Source organism: Vanrija pseudolonga, chromosome 3, assembly GCF_020906515.1.
Source record: "Vanrija pseudolonga chromosome 3, complete sequence".
NCBI lineage: Eukaryota > Fungi > Basidiomycota > Tremellomycetes > Trichosporonales > Trichosporonaceae > Vanrija > Vanrija pseudolonga.
In genome coordinates this window covers 1,763,555-1,783,206 of record NC_085851.1, presented here as the reverse complement: position 1 = coordinate 1,783,206, position 19,652 = coordinate 1,763,555, and the positions used below count along the sequence as shown (strand labels likewise).

Below are 19,652 nucleotides of genomic sequence, written 5' to 3'. Positions count from 1 at the left end.
GGCAGCTGGACAGCCGGAGGGCGCGCCGAGTGGCCGAGGCTGGCAGAAGGGAGCCCCGCCAAGACGCGGTCTCACACGCCGAGGCTTACTCGGGCAACAACAAGAAGGCGCACCGTACGCGCGCGGCACTCGATGACTGAGCGCGCGGTGGTGCGTACCGAGGCTCAGTGGAGGTCGGTGCGAGCCCGGTATCGCGCTCGCCCTCCACTTCCTGCGGCGATTCCACGCCGCGCGATATCCAGAACGCAGATGCCCGGACACCAGCACGGCGTCGGACCTTGGGCGGCGGTAACTCCGCTCTTGGCCGTCAGCGTGGCGGGGCTGATCCTACAAACCTCCACCGATGCGCGTGGTGCAGCTCTGCTGATGCATGGGTGGGGGAGGGAGTTGGGGTGGCACTTGGTCTGTGCCTTCTGCTGCCACTGCCCGGATAGCGCGCGGCTTCGGTGCCGAGCCACGAACCCGCTTTGTAAGATGCAGGATGATCATTGCCGGCGGCATGACGCTCTGCTGTCGTCACGACGACTTGCTAGCGCGCGATACGGGGTTCTTGATGTACTTAAGAGGCCGAGATTGTGTGTCGTTGAGCCTCACCAAGCCTCCAACAGCTTCCAACCCTCTCTACCAACAACCCACCCCCACCCAACGCACCATCACAATGCCTCGCTCCATCTTCTTCCTCGGTGCCACCGGTGAGTGAGGCGCCACGCCCCACCCGCTAACATCCCCAGGCTACATCGGTTCCTCTGTCCTCTCGGCCCTCCTCAAGGCCGTCGACCAGGACACAAAGATCACCATCCTCGCGCGCAACCCCGCAGTGCTGAGCGGCTTTGAGGCCGCCGACGCACGCATCACAGCGGTGCAGGGCTCTCTGGGCGACCACTCGCAGCTGTCCGCCCTCGCCTCAGCGCACGATGTGACGATCAACACGGCCGAGGCGGACGACCTCGGCGCAGTGCAGGCGCTCCTCCGCGGCCTGAAGGTGCGCCATGAGACCACGGGTACGCGCCCCATTATCATCCACACTTCCGGCACGGGCGTGCTCGCCGACAACGCCAAGGGAGCGTACGCCGGCACTGAAATCTTCACCGACGCAGAGGCCGACCCGACGGCCAACCCCCCGCTGAAGCCCATCTCGGACCTCAAGCCCGCGCGTATCCACCGCGGAGTCGATCTCGCCGTCCAGGCCGCCGACACGGACGGATACGCGTTCTCGTATATTGTTATCCCGGCTACCATCTATGGCATCTCGCAGACAGTTTTCGCGGACAAGGGCCTCGCCAACGCCCAGTCGCAACAGGTGTCGTACGTTACACGGATTGGCATCGACCGCAAGGTGCCCGCCCAGTTCGGCGAGGGCAAGAACCTGTGGCCCAACGTCGAGATCCACGACGTCGCCGAGCTGTATGCCCTCGTGTACCGCCAGGCGACGGCCCCCGGCCCCGGCGACCACGGTGAGAACGGCTACTTCTTCGGCGAGACGGGCGAGTACTCGCTCCTGCAGGCGTATGAGGCGATCGGCGCCCAGCTGTTCGCGCTGGGCCTCGTCGAGTCCCCCACGCCCAAGCCGCTCTCGGACGACGAGATCGACAAGTACATTGGCGGGTCGCAGTACCCTGGCTCCAACTCGCGCGCGCGCGCCGTCCACTCGCGCCGTCTCGGCTGGAAACCGGCCCACACTGGCAACGAGCCATTCCTCGCCAGCATCAAGGAGGATGTGAACTGGACCGCTTCGCACAACCGCGGCCGTGCCCCCGACGGCAACTTTGTCTTTGGCCCGGGGCCTGTCCGCGTCGAGGACGGCGCCGAGGGTGGCTGGGAGCTTCCTGGTCAGTAGTCGTGCGGCCAGAATCTAGTTGTGAAATAGAATCAATGCATCGAAGTGAATGCGTGTAGTGCCGGGAATGGCGGAGTGGGTGTTGATGCTGCTGCGCGTTTCCGCGGCTGTTGTCATGGGCGGTCACACGCTGTGCCTGAAACCATTGACAGAGGGCGCGGAAAGTGTCAACTTCCAGCAAGGCAGTCCACTCAGACTTTGTCGACACGCAGAGGCACACTACTTAAGATCCACTTGATCACTCTTGCCTCTCACTCTCTCACAACCCTAACCCCCGCAGCTCGCCACAATGGCCAGCACGCCCGCCACCAACGGCAAGGCCACGGCCACCAAGGCCACCACCACCAACCCCGCCCCCACGACCACCAAGTACCCCATTGCGTCGTGGGACGTGCAGTACATCATTCAGCACTCCGATGGCCCGTTCCTCTTCCAGCAGTCGCCATGGAAGCTGCTGTGCAAGGACGTGCGCTTCACCCTGCGCACGGCGTACCAGATCCCCGCCATCTTCCTCCCCATGTCCGACACGCGCGGTGACATCCGCCTGCTGGGCATCATTGCGCAGGTGCTCATGCTCGTCATTTCCCTCGTTCTGTCTATCCTCATCGTCATCGGGCTTATCGGCGGCATCCCGTTCCTCCTCATCGGCGCGGTGCTCGCCACTGTGGTGTTTGTGCGCATTGCTTCTGCCCTGCAGGGCCCGGACACGCGCGAATCGGTCGCCCCCGGCGTGGCCAACGCTCCGAACGCTGATAAGGAGAAGTGGCTCTTGTGAGTGGCGTGGGGATTGAACCCAGCTGACCTCTAGTGTCAATGGCATCTGCACGACTGGCTCGGGTGCCCAGGTAGCAGTCAATCGCCTCCAAACCCTCTTCCGCCGCCCCGTCACCGCCGTGCTCAACCGCTCCCTCGGTATGCTCTTCGATCTCGGAGAGTGTATCCTCCAGCGCGACTACCGTCTCATCACCGAGGACATCCGCATTGGATACGATGTAAGTCGGGACGCTGGCAAAGCTCACCCCGGCAGCACCTCCGCGACGCTGTCCTTGACCCCAACCTCGAGCGTGTCGTCCTCATCGGCCACAGCCAGGGCGGCATCATTGTCACGGCAATGATCGTGGGTTCTATCCCAGTCTGGCTCATCTAACCCATGCAGGACCAACTTCTTGCGGAGTTCCCGCATCACGCGCTCAAGAAGGTCGAGATCTACACATTCGCATCGGCCGCCAACCACTTCTGCGACCCCTCGAGTGGCACGCCGGACGCGCCGCCCCCCTTTGGCCACATCGAGCACTTTGCCAACCACGGCGACTGGGTCAGCCAGCTCGGCGTGCTCGGATACGCGCCCATCCCCAAGGGCGATACGCCCAACATTATTGCCGACGACGAGAAGGAGGGCGACGTCGCGACCTTCCCGCTCACCGCTGGCGAGTTTGCCGGCCGCATCTTTGAGCGCCTCAACCACACTGGCCACCTCCTCAACTCGCACTAGTGAGTCGTTTGCCAGAGCCACACTGACTGACCTCAGCCTCAACCCCACCGACTCGATCCTCGACAGCCCCGTCGTGCGCAAATACTCGCGCCTCGCGAGCTACCTGGACGGTGGCAACCCTGTTGCGTAGGAGAGTGCGGCACGGCGCAGGTGAAGGGTGACAGTGAGCAAGCCAAAGTTAGATGCTATGCATTCAGTTGTGCGTGAAGGCTGTGGAGGTTTTGGACAGGCAGAGAGCCATGAGTAGTGTGCAGTGGGTTCGCGAGACGACGCCCCATGGACAACCCGGCCGCTCAGAAAACATCCAAGGCCGCTTAGCTCAGCTGGTTAGAGCATTGTACTAATAACTCGATGGTTATCAGTAATGCAAAGGTCGGCAGTTCGATCCTGTCAGTGGTCAGATTGGTCTCTTGGTGCGATGCCCGAGTGGTTAAGGGGAATGATTAGAATCCGATTCTAGGTCATCATTTGGCTTCGGCCGCCTGGGTTCAAGTCCCAGTCGCACCTGATTAATCGTTTTGCTAATGTCATTAGGATTTGGGGTGTTGGATTTTTGAAGTTTTTTTTTTTTTTTTTTTTTCGACGCCAACGTGCCTTACCTTCCTTCCCTCGACCTAATGATTCGATATGATTCGTCCCACAACCCTCTCACTCGGTCGATAGGGACGCGGACATGCGAATTGAACTCGCAGTGCATCGGATCAGTCAGACACGCGCCTTCCAGCACCGATCTCTGGTTGGGCACTCACTGACACCCTCATACCCCCTCAGCTGCCATCCAGACACGTCCGCCTTCTTAGTTCAGTGGCTAGAATTTTCCACTAGTATGGACATGCTATGGAAAGGTCACCCGTTCGATTCGGGTAGAAGGCAGCGTAGGAGCGCGAGCTCAACGTTTTTACCCTCCAGGGTTGTTGGAGAGGAGGGCGAGGGCGAGGTCGAGGAGGAGCAAGAGGAGGGAAGGGCCGGGCGGACAAATGGGCTGGAGGGGAGGCGCTTGTCTTGTCGCGTGGTGTGCACTGTCTCTGCTCCCTTGTGCTGCCAGGCGGAGCTCACCACAACGCCACAGCCATGTTGAGGGTACATACAAACTGCAAAAGCCAGCTCGTCGAGGCCAGATCTCGAGACAAAAGTTGGAAGATTGGTGGGCTTTCCTTGGGCTCCGGATCCGGCAAGCGGCGGTGATCTGTGCGCGCTGCATTTTTATGTTGTGAGAGCGCCGCAGCGTGATCGCATGACCCGCGGACAAGCTCGTTCTACAACCTTGCCAGCAATGTAGCATGCATACTGCCATGCACTTTGCCAGATCTCGTACACAGCAAGCACATACCCCAGTCCCCAGTTGATTTAAGGTGCAACAAGTCCAACCCAGGCCTTTTTTTGACGCGCTCCAGGGATTCGGTAGATACCGGCAGTTGACCCGAGATTACGCTGCAGCATGACGGTGGCGGTGCCTGAAATGAATGCGTGCTGCAACGGGAACAAGGAAGGCCAAGCGGCGGCGGCGGCGGCGGCGTGACGCTGCTCAATGCAGTTGAGTCACTTTGGTTCGCGATTTTCCCAAACCCGTTTTGTCCGTCTGTCTACTTTGCTCAAGCCAGCAAGCACAACGCAGCGAGTAGCTCTGCCCAGATGGTCGACGCTACCCCGCTCGACACGAGCTGGACGCTGACCCTCCCCACCCTCGACGGCCTCTTCGCGCACCGTAAGGAAGGCGCGGTGTGCCGCCGCTAACAACGTACAGCAGCAGCCTCATCCTCGAAAAGCAAGTCCAAGTCGCGCCTCCGCTCGTCGCTCGGCGGCCTGACGCGCGCCGTCGGCTCCCTGTTCGCAGGCAGCAGCAGCTCCAACGGCAACGGCAGCAGCGCGCCCACACTCCCCTCGGCAAGCACGCTCGACCCCGTCGTCAGCCTAGCGCATAGCCCCGACCCCGTGGACGGCAAGGCGCTTATCGCCGCCCTCCGCGCCGTGGGCGCGTTTGCCACCGACCTCCGCGCGGCCGTCGCCTCGCTCCAGGATGACGCGGACGTGAACGACGACGGCGAGGACGCCGAGATCGAGATCGTCATCGCGACGGGCGAGATGCTTCTCGCCTTCCTTTGCGGCGCGGCGCTGTGCGCCCGCTTCCTCTGTGCGTGTGGCGGCACGCCGATCACCGACAACAGCGACGCTGCCGACGACGCCGACGCCCTGCGCCGCGACATACACGCCGCACTTCGCCAGTGCCTCGAGGGCACGTTTATTCTCCTCCCGACCCTTCGCGCCCTCCATCACCCACCACCAAACGTCACGGCTGCCGTGCTCGCCGTCGAGCGGGCTGTCCTCGGGTCCCTCTTCCCCGACGCGGAGCCGAGTGAACCGACGGTGGTGGCGCCTTCCTTCGCACCGATCCTAGAGCACGCGCGAAGCCTTGTCGAGAGCGTCAACGCCGCCGCAAGGCTCAACACGGGACGCACGCGGCGGAACTCTGCCTCTGCGCCGTTCGACCAGACTGCCGCGGCGCGGGCACACGCCCTGCTGGGGATCTACGCCGGGTGTGTTGCGGGTGTCGAGCGGCTGCCTTCCCCCGCCCAGCAGGAGAGCGTGCTCGACTCGAAGCACCGTGCCGAGCGCGAGCGGTGTCGTTCGTTCCGTGTGGCGCTCGAAGTCAACCTCCTCGCCACCGACCTCGCCTTCAGCTTGGTCTCGCTGTCCATGGACGCCGTTACGCGCCGCGCGCAGGAGCTCCTGACCGCAAGCGACGACGAGGGAGACCGCGAGGAGGACGACGACGACATTGCATGGGAGGACAAGGCCGAAGCAGGGCTGGTCTCGTGCCTCAGCGCAGCGACCGAGCTCATCCAGCACCACCGCAGCGGCGTGCTCGTCGACGAGCTGGTGCGCGAGGACTGGTTGGGCGTTGACGACAGCGACGAGGCAGACGACGAGAGTGACGGAGAGGACGGGCACCACCAGCATGGCAGCACAAACGGTGTAAACGGCACGAGTAACGGGAACGGACACTACGCCTCGGATGACGAGGACGACGAGTACGACGACGACGAGACGGCGTCGACGTCGACTCGCCAGAGCGAGCTCGAGGGCCCGCCGACGCCGCTGCGCACCTTGTTCACCCTGCACGACCAGTACGAGGAGCAGCGTGTCGGCGTGTGGATGCAGCTCGCGCCCGATCTCCGGCCCAAGATGGGCGCCTTCCTGCGCGGCGCGGACGGGCACCTCCGGCAGCAGTGGTACGAGTTTGGCGCGGCCCTCCTGCTCGACTTTAGCCCCGACGACCTGCTCGACTACGGGCTGTCGCGCGACAAGCTCGACAAGCTCCTCGACGGGGGCGGCGACAAGAAAAAGAGCCCCAGCAAGCGCGGGCGGAGTCGCAAGTAGATGCCCGGTGCTCACGCAAGATTTAACGACGAGACGATAGTTCATCCGGCCCGCGCCGAGCGCATACAGAGTGGCCCATAATATCTGAGAGAGAGGAGCCCGAGGGGAGGGGCATTGCATATGATTAGAGTGTGATGCTACGAGTGCATGGTGATGTTGCGAAGTATCAGCAAGTCCTCATATGCGGCCACTGCCGATGGCCACGGCCCATCCGACCAAGAATGTTACAGGTATAGCATTGCACAATGTAGTAAGTAGTAGCACGGCTTCTAAGGTATCCACTTCTCTCACTCTACTTCACTGTCCATTTCACTTGTAGTTGGGAGCACGACCGCCAACAGGGGGAAGCCTCATCGACCCGCCAGTCCAGCCAGTGCTGCCGAAGCCACTCGAGCCCGTGCTCTGGACACTGAGTGGCTGCCGTTCGGCAGGGTGAAGACCGTGGCTCATCATCGAGACACTCTCGAGGGAGGCGGACTCGCTGTTGATTAACGGCAGGGGCGAAGGGGCCTTGGTCGGGGTCTGGCCCGGCGAAGGGCTGTACGACGGGCGGGGAATACTGAAGCTCGGCTCGGGAGCCTTGGCGTCAGACCCATACGACTCGGCAGCGAGGGCCGCAAGAGCGGTAGATGCGACACCCGTCTTGGTCCAGCCCGGCTGACGCGGACCACGGGGGCCAATCACGGGCGAGCGGGCCGGCGATGAGAGCGCAAGCTCAACGTCCGTAGCGGTCGTGCTGTTCGTCCTCGAGCTGCTCGAGCTGAGGGCACGGGAGAGCAGCTTGGACGCGGAAGAGGACAGGTCCTCACTCGTGCTGTTGTCCCAGGACGGCGCGGCACGGTGCTGCCACTTTGGGCCAGTGGGTGTCGTCGGAGTAGACAAGGCACCCATGTCGATTGACTCGGCGTATACATGACGCGCCACGTATGCACTCGTGCTCGCATCACTGAGCTCGTCGAGACCAAACTGCGGGGAACGCGGCGCGCGCGGTCCGGGAGATCGAGACGACAGTGCACCGGAGCGCGGCGAACCAAGAGCAGCGGTGTAAGAACGACGCTTCGACCCAGGCGCCTGGGATGACGCAGCGGGCGGTGTAGGAGGCTCGAGACCAATACTGGACGCCACAGTAAACTTGCGAAGCGCATCCTCACGCGACTCGAGCGCAGCAATCTTGTTCTTGACATTCGGGAGCACCTCACTGCCATGAGCCGTCGAGGCCATGGAAGGCGCGTAGTGCGAGTCGTGAGAGTCTTCGCTTAACGGGGCAGGAGGCGGCGCCGGGCGGAAACGATCAGGAACAGTCATCGACGACCGCTTGGCTCCATCGGGAGGAGGAGGCAGAGGGAGGGTGTACACGGGAGGCGTTGGGTTGTAGGTCGGGGCCGATGGAATGGTCGGTGACTCGATTGTGGCGTGGTCCTCCGAGCTGGCGCTCTCGGAAGCAGGGGCCAAGGGAGGCATGGCCTCGTCCTCGTCACGCGCATCCACCTCACCACTGTTGGCAGTGAAGAAGCTCTGAACAGAGGGGGAATTGTCATCAGAGCTGCCAGTGAAGACGCGTTGGAGGCCACTGAGGTTGGGCGGGGCAAGCTCCTCCTCTGAACCGTAATCCTGGTCATCGTCTTGGGCAGCGCCAGCCAGATTGCGCACCTCATGATCACGCTGAATCTCCGTTGCCATGGCCGCGAGGTTGCGGTGTTCGTGGTCGCGGTGGAGTTGGCTCGTAACCGGCACCGCCGCCGGCACCTCCGGGCCCTGTACCATTGTCGCCTCGTGCGGCGCATTCGGCGAGTGGCCAGACCAACTGGAAGGCTGAGAGTTTGGCTGCGACTGGGCACCAAACGTCATGGCGCTTGGTGACTTGACAGGAGGCTCGACGTCAACCCACAGGTTGGAAGCCGACACACCGGAGACAGAGCGGAACTGTGGGCCCCAGTGAATGTCACGGGCAGACCCAGGCGACGGTAACACTGGCATTCCGTCCCTGGTGGAGGAGGCAAGCGGCAGTGAGAGCGAATGCTTGATACCTTCTCGGCGTCCACCGAATGCCCGGGGCGACGGAAGTCCGCCAACGGTGGAGTGGCCCTCGCTCACAATATCGGCGTCATATCCCGGGTCGTGATCAAATTCCTGGCTCAGGTCCCCAATGTAGATGGGTTCGGCGTAGTCGACGCTCTTAGGACGGTCTCTCGTTGTTTCATTCTCAGGTGCTGCCAAAGTGGCGCCGTGGGTCGACGACGACGTCACAGGTGAGGCGGGGAGAGGTCGACCAACAGCAGAGGCCAGTCGCTCCTCCAGACTACGACGTGGAGCAGGGTCCTCTTGACCCAACCGCGGCGAGGGAACGTCGAGAAGGAACGGGCTTTGTCTGGTCAACGTCGGAGTGACCGGAGCCAGGTCACTCGAGAGCTCGTCGCGATCGTCGTCGTCATAGAACTTGCCGCGTTGGTTGTCACCATTCACGGAGGACATGACCTCCTCCAGCATGTCGTCGTCCTCCTCCTCAGCCTCGCTGATGTGAGGGAGGAAGCTGGAGCGGAAGGGTGGCGCTGGAGTGACCACTGGAGTTCTCTCGCCGCTCTCTTCAGCGTCCGAGTGCTGTCCGCCTTCTTCGGCCTCGTGGACACTCTCAGCCGATTTGGGGCGGAGCTCGTGGGAGCCCGAGCTGTTGGCGTCCTGAGTGGAAGACGAGTTGCGGTTGCTTAACCACTCTGTTTCCTCATTATCAGCTTCCAAGGCCGCTAAGCTCTGCTGTCGGCCTTCGCGTCGGTTGGCCTCCACTAAGACGTGGTTGCGCTCCTCGTCATCGATACTGTGACCGCTTTCGGATAACGTTCGGTGCTCAGCGGTGAGCTGCTTGGCACGAGTCATGCTGTGAGCAGCCGACGCAGCACCCCGCTCGTTGGAGTACATCGACCCAGGTGATTGAGGGCGGGGCGACAGGTCTGCGCCCGTGTAGCCGGGCTGGACCGAGGCAATTGGCCCAGCAATGTTGTCAAGGTGCAAGGTTGTCGAGCTGGTTCTGGCAGCCGACATGTTGCCTGCCGAGTCGTCGCGCACATGCTGGCGCACGTACGAGATTCCGAGGGCATCAACACCGTACACCTGGTTTGGGCCGCGGAGGTCGCGGGAAGGTCCAGCAATAGGAACTGCGGCCCCCGCAGGCAGTGGTGGGGTCGTGGCCACCGGAAGACGGTTCATCGCACGGCGCACATCGCTGGGCATGGGAGGAGGGTCGACCGACAGGAAGTTGATCAGCTCCAGTGGGACATCGACGTAGATGTTGTTGTTGATGGTGACTCTCAGCACGTAGGACACCTCAATGAACCTCGAGCGTGGGATAGACAAGTATCCAGACTGCAAATGTCAGACCCGTTTGACCGACTCAAAAGTCCGCTTACGGGAATAGGAACGCTGATGTCCCAGCGGTTCGACTCTCCGGGTTCCAAGCCGGTCCACCAACCCTTGCCAGTAACGTGACCAGATCCGACGTCCATGAAGTCTGCCTCGACAACTTCCTCGGAGATCTTGTTACGAACGGTAGCGATGGTCGGTTTGGCACCCTTGCCACCGGTAGTCCACGTTTCGACGGTTTGAATCACAGCTGCAGAGTACTTGGTGATCTGATTGTTAGGCATGTTCCTTGTCACTGCTCACCTTCTTGTTGCTGTCATTCTGGACAGTGATCTCGGCCCATACTCGCTGGCCTGCCACCCAGATCTGACGACCGAGGGTAGCGATAAGAGACACACGTCCCTTTTCACCACCAAGAGCCCATCCAAGCGTCCCATCAGTCTGCGCGAAAAGAGGAGAACGCAGTGGTCCAAGAGCAACAGCAGGGTTATGGTAAGGAAGGATGACGACCGGTCGATAGAAGTGCGCGATGGCGCGCTTATTCTTGGTCGGGATGTGGAGCTTGACACTGGCGACAACGACGTAGCGGATGACGGGTCCCTTCCCACCGGGTGCCGTGTACGAACCCTTGGCACCACCACCAAGTGGGAGAGGAACAGCGAAGGGGATGGCGTGAGTGCCCTCGTTGGCGAGGCGGAAGCCCTCCTCGTCCGAACCGCTGCCAAACAAGCTGGTTCGTGGGCCGTTGGCAGTCTCTTGGAAGACGGGCAGATGGTACTGGTGCTGGTAGAAGATGTGTCGCAATGTCGAGGCCCCATGTCCTGGCATCTCTTCAAAGCCGAGCACGCGAATCTTGCCGGCACCGACGCGTAGGTCCTTGGTGCGCTTACCGCCGCGGACAACGACCTCGAGACGGCCTCGGAGTTCGCCGCCTTCGATCACGCACTCACGCTCAAGAACAACGTCAAGCTCGACGCGAGCCTTGCTCTTCTTGCTGGCCTCGAGCCGGACCTTGTCCTCGTATGGAACATCTGGGGCGGGGAGGAGACGGTTGGCAGACAGGCGTCTCGAGCGGGGCTTGCCAAGCATGATCTCGAGTTCCTGCGCAGATCTCGCTTCATCAGCCGCAGGATGGAAGAGGGTACCCTGTCGTGACAGAAGCACGTCGCCATCCGAGTGGCGGCGGGCGTGTGTCCGCCGTTTGGGGGTTTGTTCGTCACGCGAGTTGTTGGTCGTGGGCGAGGTGGAGCGTTCGACGGGAGATGGCGAGTTGGTCCAAGGGCGGCTGGCAGGACGGCTGAAGTCTGGCTGAAAATAACCACTGGACGACGATGACGCCTGGCTGGTTCGAGGAGGGACATACGACTGGGGCCTCCTCTTCTTCTTGGATCCGTCCTCGCCAGGTCCTTTACCAGGAAGATAGTTGCCTCCAGTGCTGGGAAGCATGACCATGCCACCGGTCGAGGCGGCGAGCAGCGCCGAGTTTCTAGAGTGCTGGACTCCGAATGGATCCACCAGAGGATTGGAGAGGCGATTCTGGTCGACTTCGTGCTGGGGCTGACCGGGGGAAGCCTGGGCGGGCCACGGTTGAGGTCGCGGAGGAGGAGGGGCACTGTTTCTCTGAGGAGAAGGGCCCACCTGACCGTCCGTGTACGCTCTCTGCTGAACAGCTGCAGGCGAGTACCCATTGGCAGAGTTCCCGGTGTTGTAGTTTGGGTTGGGTCCAGCTTGCTGAGAGGGCATATTGGGAGGGTTAGGGAACTGCGCCGTGTACGAGTCCTCCGTGCGGGGGGTCAGCGACGTGTTGCTGGGCGATGGTACAATGGCGCCAAGGCCCTTTGCGGCCCCCGATGGAGAACGAACCACACCCGCGCCGTTGCTGCGGGGGTGGTCGGCAGGCAGCCGGAGCTTCTCGTCCTCATCATCGCTCTCTGTGGAGTTTGTGTTGCCAGTCGACCTTGAGATGCGCTTAAGCCACTCGGAGCTCCTTGAGTGCCTGATATCCTTGTTCGGGCTAGCGATTTCCCACTCGCCAGTTGACAGGCGGTCGTTGAAGACGTCTCCGTCCGACGGGGCATCCTCGAACGCCGAGTTGCGGTTCTGAGGACGGGGCTTGAGAGGCGAGCTCGCTGCCGGTGCGTACTTCTGCTGGATCACGGGCTGGTTGAAGGAGCTAAACGATGGGAACCCGTTGGAACGAGCAGGCGAGAGGTTGTGGGTGGGACGGAGACCGAAGGCAGTCGATTGAGTGGAGACCGGTGGGGCCGGTGCAGCAGTGTTCATCCCGGGCTGATGAAGCTGAAGACGCTGCGGAGGAGATGTGGGAGCTTGATATCCCTGCTGCAGAGGGGGGGCCTGTCCACGGGGAGGGGAGAGGGGCATGTGTAACGGTGATGCTTGGGCCGGCGACTGTCGAGTAGGTGAGACAGGAGGCAAGCGCTGAGGTGATGGCTGATACGAGGGGGAGCCGCGGTTGGGGGTGCTTGCTACACCGTAGCCACCGACGAGAGCATCAGAGCTGTATCTGTTGTTGCCTCGAGGCGGCGTCGATGGGCTGGCGAGCATGTTGAACGGGTTACCAATCACCTACGGAGATGAGGATCCCCGGGTGGTAGTGACTGGTGTGTTGTTGTTATATTCACAGGTGACGGCAATGACAGGCGAGCACCCGTCCACCACTATCGATAGGAGACAAACAAACAACGGGAGGTTGGCAAGAGTGATATGCAGTAGAAGAGAGTTGTTGACAGGATGTTGTGTTGGTGACAAGAGAAGATGGGGGATGGAGGATGGAGATGGAGGAGGTGGATTGGTTGGTGCAAAGTAGACAAAGAAATCAGTCGCCAAAGCCAAACCGGCTGTGATCCAATCTGCGAGCGATGGCGGCGGCGGTGATGGAGGCGCTCGCCAGTGGTGGTCCATGGCGTCTGTGCTGGCTTGACTGGCTGACGTCCCTGTGTTATTGACTTTACAGGCGTCTCTCAATGTCGCTCGCAGGGTGGCAGGGGTTGTCAGGGGAGGGCGTCATTTGACCAGTTCCAGACGTGAGAGCGGCCTTGTGCTGCCGTTGGGTCGCCTAGCCCCATGGCCTTATGGTTTCCCTACCCTTGGAGTCGAATGAAGGTCTCAGGAGTCGAGATGGCTGGATGTCTTGATGGGCGAGACAAATCAGTCACGTCGGATGGAGCCAAACAGGGCAGAGGCGTCATCCTGGCAGCTCAGGGATCAGCCATGCGACTTCCATGTGGACCACGTGGAGAGTCAAGTCACGTGCACCGGACCGTGTTGAGATTTCGGGTCAGCCTTGACGTCGAGATGGTCGAGCAACTGCTACGACACTTGACCATTGACATTGCTGCTCGACACACGGCCCAACACTTCCTCACCATGTCGACGAAGAGGAAGCGTGGCGATGAGCCCACCAACCGCACCGATCTGGTCCAAAAGCCAGTGCCGGGCACCAAGTCGTTCCCAACTGGGGTTGCGGTCCGCAATGGCCTCGCGACCGGCACCAGGCAAGGTGAGTTGCGTCGTACATGCGCTGTGCCCAGCTAACCCCTCAGCACTGGTATCGTTCCACCAGCAGATCTTGACGTCAAACTCGGCCCTTCCTCTCCCCATCACGCACGCTACCGTCCTCATCATTCAGCACTACCTCGACGCGTCGCCGACAGCTGACGAGATTTTCAACGCATGGAAGAGCGCCGAGGAGGTGAGGAGCCTACCCTCGGTAGCAGCACATATAGCTGACCTTGCAGACCAAGAATGAGAAGCTCGCCGAGACCGCTGCGCTACTCCTCGCCCTTATCCTCCGTATCATCACACCTCTCCCCTTCTTCCGCACCCAGGCCGTTGGCATCGTCAACAAGCTCTTGGCACCTGCCGAGCAGTACGATGAACAGGTGGGTGGCATGATGGAGCCGTCACCCTTGCTAACGACTCAGCTCGGGCGCCTCCTTCAGTCAGGCAAGCGCGAGAACATCCTCGCGGGCCTCAGCCTCGCTGCGGCAGCTGTCCATGTTGACGCGCCCGACCCGGCCAACCTCATGGGTGGCACTGCGCGCGGACGCCTTGCGACCCGCGTCTGGGCCAGCATCACCGAGGGTGGCTCTGTCAAGGGTATCGGCAAGATGCTCGGCATGAGGCGGCGTACGAAGGAAGGCGCGGTCGAGTATGGTGACAAGGACCCACTGGACCGCCCAGGTCAGTTTGACTCTTGGGTTCTGTGCTAACTGGCCAGATATCCGCCACCTCGCCATTGATCTCATCCTCCCTCTCCTCCCGATTGCCCCCTTCCACACCTTCGCCAAGGGTATCCTTCCCCACCTCTACTCTGGCCTCGCGCAGGATCCCCCGACGACCGTCTACCGTGTACTGTCTGCCATGTGGGCGTCCATATCAGGCCCTCCACCGGGCATTGCCCGCCGCATCTCATTGACCTTGCTCGACGAGGCCGCGATCCTCAACATCTCCCAGCTTCTGGAGCGCGGTGCTGTTGACCCCGTCTCGGGCCGCTCGGTCGGTGAGATCGCCGAGGGCTTCCTTCAGGGAGTGACGACCGACCCGTCCCGTGGCATTTGCTTCGCCGACGAGGGTTGGTACCCACGACAGGAGGTCGAGGACGATGGCAACAGTCGTGAGAATGCGGATGTCCGTAGGCGCAAGGGCCTGCACAACCGCATCCTCTCCAACGTGGTCAAGCGCCTGGGCAACCGCACCGTCGACGACGAGGGCCGTGTGGGCGGCTGGGTGATCAAGATGTTCGAGGCTATGCCCGAACTCGTGGCAGACTACTGGCCCCACTCTGCTCTGTCGCTTGAACCCCGCCTGGACACCAAGTGGATCGCCACTATGGCGTACGTTGGCCGCGTTGTATCCCTTCCCCTTCCTGCCCGCGAGAAGTTCAACCAGCCGGCGCCGCGCGGAATCGACGGCCTGTCAATGCCACCTCGCGCGGAACCGCCAGCCGTGTCGGTTATTGTCGAGTCGGTCCTTCCATCGCCCCTGACCAAGGTGCACCTCACCAAGGGTCTCCAAAACGCCAGCCCCCTTGTGCAGCACGTCACATCACTGGCGCTTGCCCGCGGCCTCCAGAAGCTGGCAGCTGTGCAGGCTCTGTTCGCTTCGATTGCGGTTGAGCTCGACGAAGGCGTCGACGGCCCTTGGGTGGCTCGCGCCCGCGAGCTTGAACTCGAGTGCCGCCGCCGTGTGCCCGAAGTTAGCGTGATTGTCGCCTTTGCCCAGAAGTCTTCGACCATGGCTCGTCCCCAAAACGAAGACGACGAGGTGGAGCCTTCAGTGGCTGCTCGCTCTGCCATGCTCACGGAAACGGCACTACGACTCTTTGGCCTTTACTACAAGACCCTTCCTTCGTTGACGGGCGAGGCCAAGTTTGACGTCGGAAAGCTCCTCGTCTCCTCATCTAGCGCCGGTGCCGAGCGCCGCGCTCGCCGAGAAGCACGTGAAGGCTCGGTTATCAGTGACTCTGGCTCGGTGGGATCGATCGGTACCCTTGGAACCGTCGGCATGGGCGGTGGCTTCGGTCATTCTCGAGGAGACGTCGAGGGCTTTGAGGCTCTCTCCCAGCTGCACGTGCTGCGACTGCTCAGTGAAGTTCGCGACTGGTCATGGACGAACAAGGCCGCAGGATCGCAGTACACCTACCTGTACCACATTCTTCAGCTCCACCTCAGCACTCGTAACAGCGTCACCAACGCCATGACGACTACTCTGCTCCATCGCCTTCTCGCGTCATCGCTGCTGTTTGAACACGACAGCGTGGAGCTCCAGATCTGGCTCAACGCGCTGCCGCGCATCTCGGACACCGTCTCTGGCCCGATGTTCATCGCGCAGCAGATTTACCTGCTGTCGTTCCTCGATGACTGTGTTCGCCGCGTCACCAAGGCGCCGCACAAGTACATCGAAGAGGCGGCGGCCGTGGTACCGGACCTTAGCGGCCGGGAAGTTGCCTCACCACTCCTTCTCACCATGTGCGAGCAGCTCCACGCCAAGCTCATGGGATTGCACATTGCCACCGAGGCAGCAGCTGTGGTCATAAACTACCTTCGCCGTGTCGTGATCGGCCTCCTTGGCAAGCAGGGAAGCAAGGACTTCGTCGCCGCGATCGTTGACCGTATCGGTGCCACTGTCCAGGCCGCCAAGGACGCCGGACAGCCACGTCACGGTTTGTCTGAGATTGTTGGGCTCATGACTTCAGACCTCGACGTCATTTTTGAGGCCAAGGCTATCTCCCCCGTGGACCCAGAGACTCCCAAGCTGGTCGACGAGGCGGACTATATCGAGCGGTCGTTTGAGCGCCAGTGTGTGACGTCCTTCGCCTCGGGTGCGGTGCCCCAGCTGGCGGCGCTCGCGCGCTTCGTCAACACGGCCGCGGAGGGTACGGGCGCGCTTCAAAGCCAGTTCCTCTCACATTTCTTTGCCGCTTCTCAACCTACCGACCACCAGATTGCTATTCTGCGTCTGCTTGCCGCGTCTGTGGCTCGCGTCCGCGGCTCCACGTCGGCAGTTTCGCAGCGACTGAAGAGCGCTGTGTTCAACAACACGGATGTTCGCGACCTTTTCCTGAGTGACGCCGGTAACGAGCTGCGCGAGCACATCTTGGCCCTTTCGAAGGCGCTGAACCCTGCGGCTTCGTTCGACCGGGCTCTGGCAGAGCACTTTGCGCTCGAATCTGTCGGCCTACTCGAAGCCAAAAAGGTGGCGGATGAGCTGGCCCTCTCTGTCCTACTGCCTTGGGTCCCCTTCCTCTCCCCCTCGCAGGTGAGCCAGGCTCTGCAGGCCGTCATCCGCCGGGCCACCGGTGGCTCGTCGAAGAAGAAGAGAAAGTCGGGTGTGGCAGAAACCAGCAACGCGACTCTCGTATCATCTGTTCTTGGCGAGCTGGTCGAAGCTGCCACTCCCGAGGTTGTCTACCCATGCCTTGCCGACCTCCTCGCACTGGGTGCCTTCAAGCCAGTGTTCACTCTGTTGAAGGCAACCGTCGCTTCGTCCCTCAGCCGCCGTCTCAACGTTGAGATCAGCTCCTCGATTGTGACAGACCTGGCTTCAAAGGAGGACAGCGACGCGTACAACCTGCTGTCGGTTCTCGTCAGCCTGTCTCCTTCAGCCGCCGACGCTTTCGAGGCCGCTCTGGGTGAGCACAAGACCTGGTTGACGGACGCTCGCATCCTTCCAACAGTCGCGGCACTCGACGACATCCCCGCATCGCTGGCCGGCGATGTTATCGGCGCTGCCGTCACTGCTCTTTCGAACGCCACTCTCGCCGGCACTGAGCACGCTGCGGCGCAAACTCTCCTCTGCAAGCTGTCATCGTACCCCGATGAGATCAACCGCGCGCTGCGAACGATACTGTTCAGCTCATTCGACCTCCCCCTGGCTCAGACGGCTGCCGCTCTCGCCGACACGAGGGATGCCAACCTGAGCTCGGCTATCACAATCCTGATTGACCTTGGCCTCCAGTTCGCCACGCGCCGCCTTTCATCGGGCGACGAACTGGCTGGTGGAGAGCTTCAGACCATCGCCGCCCTGACCGAGGCGATCAAGGCCGGGTCCGCCATCCGGGTTGAGGTCAACACCAACTTTGCCGAACCGGCCATCACTGCCATTGTCAACGAGCGTCTGGACGTCCCCGAGGCGATGGAATTTGGCGCGCTTCTCTCGTCGAAGGCGATGCTCAAGGCGGGCTTCGTTCGTCAGCAGCTCCAAGCTCTGGTCGCCTCCAAGGCTATCAGCAAGCTTGCCCTCCCGAGTGCCGACAGTGCCCAGAGACTCGGATTCATCCGCCTGCTGCATGCCCTCTTCCTTGCGTCAACCTACGTGTCGTGTCAACCGAACTTCATCGAGCCCCTAGTGCCTCTCTACCGTGGCACACTGTCTACCGCCGACCGCCTGCTCCTATCGCTCTTCCAGGCATTCGAGACACAGCGTAAGCTGAGTGTCACCAGTGTGCTCAAGCACTGGTCGCCTGCTGGTGCGGTGAGCCACCGCGCATTCGACGCCCTTACGTCGCTTGACGCCGGCCGTGTGTTTGCATCCTGCACAGCGTTCCCTCTCCGCCGTACTTTTGCCCCCGGAGCCCACAACGCCGACCCATCGGATGACAAGGCGACTCCACCCAACGACGACGTTTACGACCCCGTCTTCGTCCTTGCGCTCTTTACTGCCGCTCTGCAAGAGGAGTTGTCTGGCCTGGACTGGGTCGAGATCCTGCGTTCCAACGTGCTTGGCCTCGCTGTCTGCGCTCTTACCAGCAGGGATGTCGGCATGAGGACTGTGGCGGGATACACTCTGTCCAAGTCGGCCGAGTTGATCAAGACTGCCCAGTTCCACGAGCAACTCCAGGTCATTCACACTCTGGAGCTTGTGTCGCACGCCCTTTCAGCGCCGGAGGCCAAGGATGGAGACGAGCCCAAGCAGCCCCGTCTCCCTCCCCTCATCGCCCTGTTCATCGTGCACTCCCTCCGCGCCATCGCCTTCCCCGGTTCCTTCTTCTACCCCCTGTCCTCGCGCTTCCTCCTGCAGCGCCCCACGCTTGACATTGCCGACGTTCCTGCACTGTACGGCATGCTCTACGCCTCCGGTGACGGCGCGAAGCGCGAGCGTGCGTTCATCGTTCGCCTCTTGAAGGATGGTGCGCGTACAGAGGCCGACTGGCGAATCCTCGCACGCCGTAACACGTGGTCGTTGTTGGCGTCGCTCTTCCAGTCGTCCCTCGACGCGCCGTTGCGCAACAACATCCTGGGCGCCATGAACTCGATGGTTCGCATCCCTGCTGGTGCGAGGTCGCTGCTCTCCTCGTCTCTTGTTTCGTGGCTGCGTACCCAATGGGACCTGGCATCCACCCGGCCGGCTTCAGAGCAGGTGCGCAAGACCCTCCTCGATATTTTGGAGGACGCGATTGCCTCGGCGGCACCCAAGGTCGAGGACGCCAGTCGCACTCGCTGGGTCAAGGACGCGGAGCAGTTTGTTGTCGCGGCATCGGCCAATGCCAGTGCAGAGCGCCTGCTCAAGCTCTCAGACATTGCTCTCCGGCTGGCACTCCTGCCGCACTCGGCCTCGGCGTCTGCCACGCTCCCTGCTCTCGTCGAGGGTATCCCCATTGAGGGCGAGCTGGCCGGTAGCATCACCGAGAACCTGTTCCGCATCTCGCTGCTGCTTCCCCCAGGAGCTGTCGATGCTGGCGTGATCCAGGCTGTCAAGGTGCTTGCTCAGCGTATGGCCAAGCTGGACGGGAGGACTGGACAGTGGGCGCGTGGCGAGGCGCGGAGATTGTGATGATAGATATGTACATTAGATATGAACTTGCATGGGTTTGGGATGGAAAAGAAGCAAGAAGTCGAAAGGAAGACTGGCATAAGCCGTCCTGGAGGGCGCAGTTCCGATGCCACCCAGACTGCCACAACTCTGTTGTGTGAGCACAGGCATTTGCAGGTCGCAAATTCATAATGGCTGTAAAACACATCTAATATCCACGGCCATAGGACTCAGAAAATACCGCATCCCGTCCGATCTGCGAAGTCAAGCTGAGTACCGCCTAGTTAGTACCATGGTGGGGGACCACATGGGAATCCT

General features: G+C 61.6%; 5 protein-coding genes and 3 non-coding genes across 8 annotated transcripts; 7 read left to right on the top strand and 1 right to left on the bottom strand.

Moving 5' to 3' along the window:
• Window positions 1-658: 658 nt before the first annotated feature.
• SPBC2A9.02_1 (putative protein) lies at window positions 659-1,837 on the top strand (the record flags this gene model as incomplete). Its single annotated transcript, XM_062770781.1, has 2 exons — window positions 659-692; window positions 732-1,837. The coding sequence occupies 2 exons, from the start codon at window positions 659-661 to the stop codon at window positions 1,835-1,837; spliced, it is 1,140 nt and encodes a 379-aa protein (XP_062626765.1).
• A 190-nt stretch (window positions 1,838-2,027) lies between these two features.
• On the top strand, window positions 2,028-3,618 carry LOC62_03G004253 (uncharacterized protein). Its single transcript, XM_062770780.1, has 5 exons — window positions 2,028-2,608; window positions 2,646-2,829; window positions 2,865-2,954; window positions 2,994-3,328; window positions 3,366-3,618. The coding sequence occupies exons 1-5, from the start codon at window positions 2,127-2,129 to the stop codon at window positions 3,457-3,459; spliced, it is 1,185 nt and encodes a 394-aa protein (XP_062626764.1). The 5' UTR covers window positions 2,028-2,126; the 3' UTR covers window positions 3,460-3,618.
• A 19-nt stretch (window positions 3,619-3,637) lies between these two features.
• Window positions 3,638-3,729, top strand: LOC62_03G004252. Its single transcript is given in 2 exon segments — window positions 3,638-3,675; window positions 3,694-3,729. It is a non-coding gene; the product is annotated as a tRNA-Ile (tRNA).
• A 12-nt stretch (window positions 3,730-3,741) lies between these two features.
• LOC62_03G004251 lies at window positions 3,742-3,838 on the top strand. Its single transcript is given in 2 exon segments — window positions 3,742-3,778; window positions 3,793-3,838. It is a non-coding gene; the product is annotated as a tRNA-Ser (tRNA).
• Window positions 3,839-4,119: 281 nt separating this feature from the next.
• LOC62_03G004250 lies at window positions 4,120-4,202 on the top strand. Its single transcript is given in 2 exon segments — window positions 4,120-4,156; window positions 4,167-4,202. It is a non-coding gene; the product is annotated as a tRNA-Thr (tRNA).
• Window positions 4,203-4,897: 695 nt separating this feature from the next.
• On the top strand, window positions 4,898-6,861 carry LOC62_03G004249 (uncharacterized protein). The gene is made up of 2 exons (XM_062770779.1): window positions 4,898-5,034; window positions 5,074-6,861. The coding sequence occupies exons 1-2, from the start codon at window positions 4,962-4,964 to the stop codon at window positions 6,705-6,707; spliced, it is 1,707 nt and encodes a 568-aa protein (XP_062626763.1). The 5' UTR covers window positions 4,898-4,961; the 3' UTR covers window positions 6,708-6,861.
• A 155-nt stretch (window positions 6,862-7,016) lies between these two features.
• On the bottom strand, window positions 7,017-12,344 carry LOC62_03G004248 (uncharacterized protein; the record flags this gene model as incomplete). The annotated part of the gene is given in 4 exon segments (XM_062770778.1): window positions 7,017-10,064; window positions 10,109-10,330; window positions 10,365-11,681; window positions 11,700-12,344. The coding sequence occupies 4 exon segments, from the start codon at window positions 12,342-12,344 to the stop codon at window positions 7,017-7,019; spliced, it is 5,232 nt and encodes a 1,743-aa protein (XP_062626762.1).
• A 1,087-nt stretch (window positions 12,345-13,431) lies between these two features.
• Urb1 (Nucleolar pre-ribosomal-associated protein 1) lies at window positions 13,432-19,355 on the top strand (the record flags this gene model as incomplete). Its single annotated transcript, XM_062770777.1, has 4 exons — window positions 13,432-13,581; window positions 13,625-13,773; window positions 13,820-14,264; window positions 14,302-19,355. The coding sequence occupies exons 1-4, from the start codon at window positions 13,449-13,451 to the stop codon at window positions 19,353-19,355; spliced, it is 5,781 nt and encodes a 1,926-aa protein (XP_062626761.1). The 5' UTR covers window positions 13,432-13,448.
• Between the last annotated feature and the right edge of the window lie 297 nt (window positions 19,356-19,652).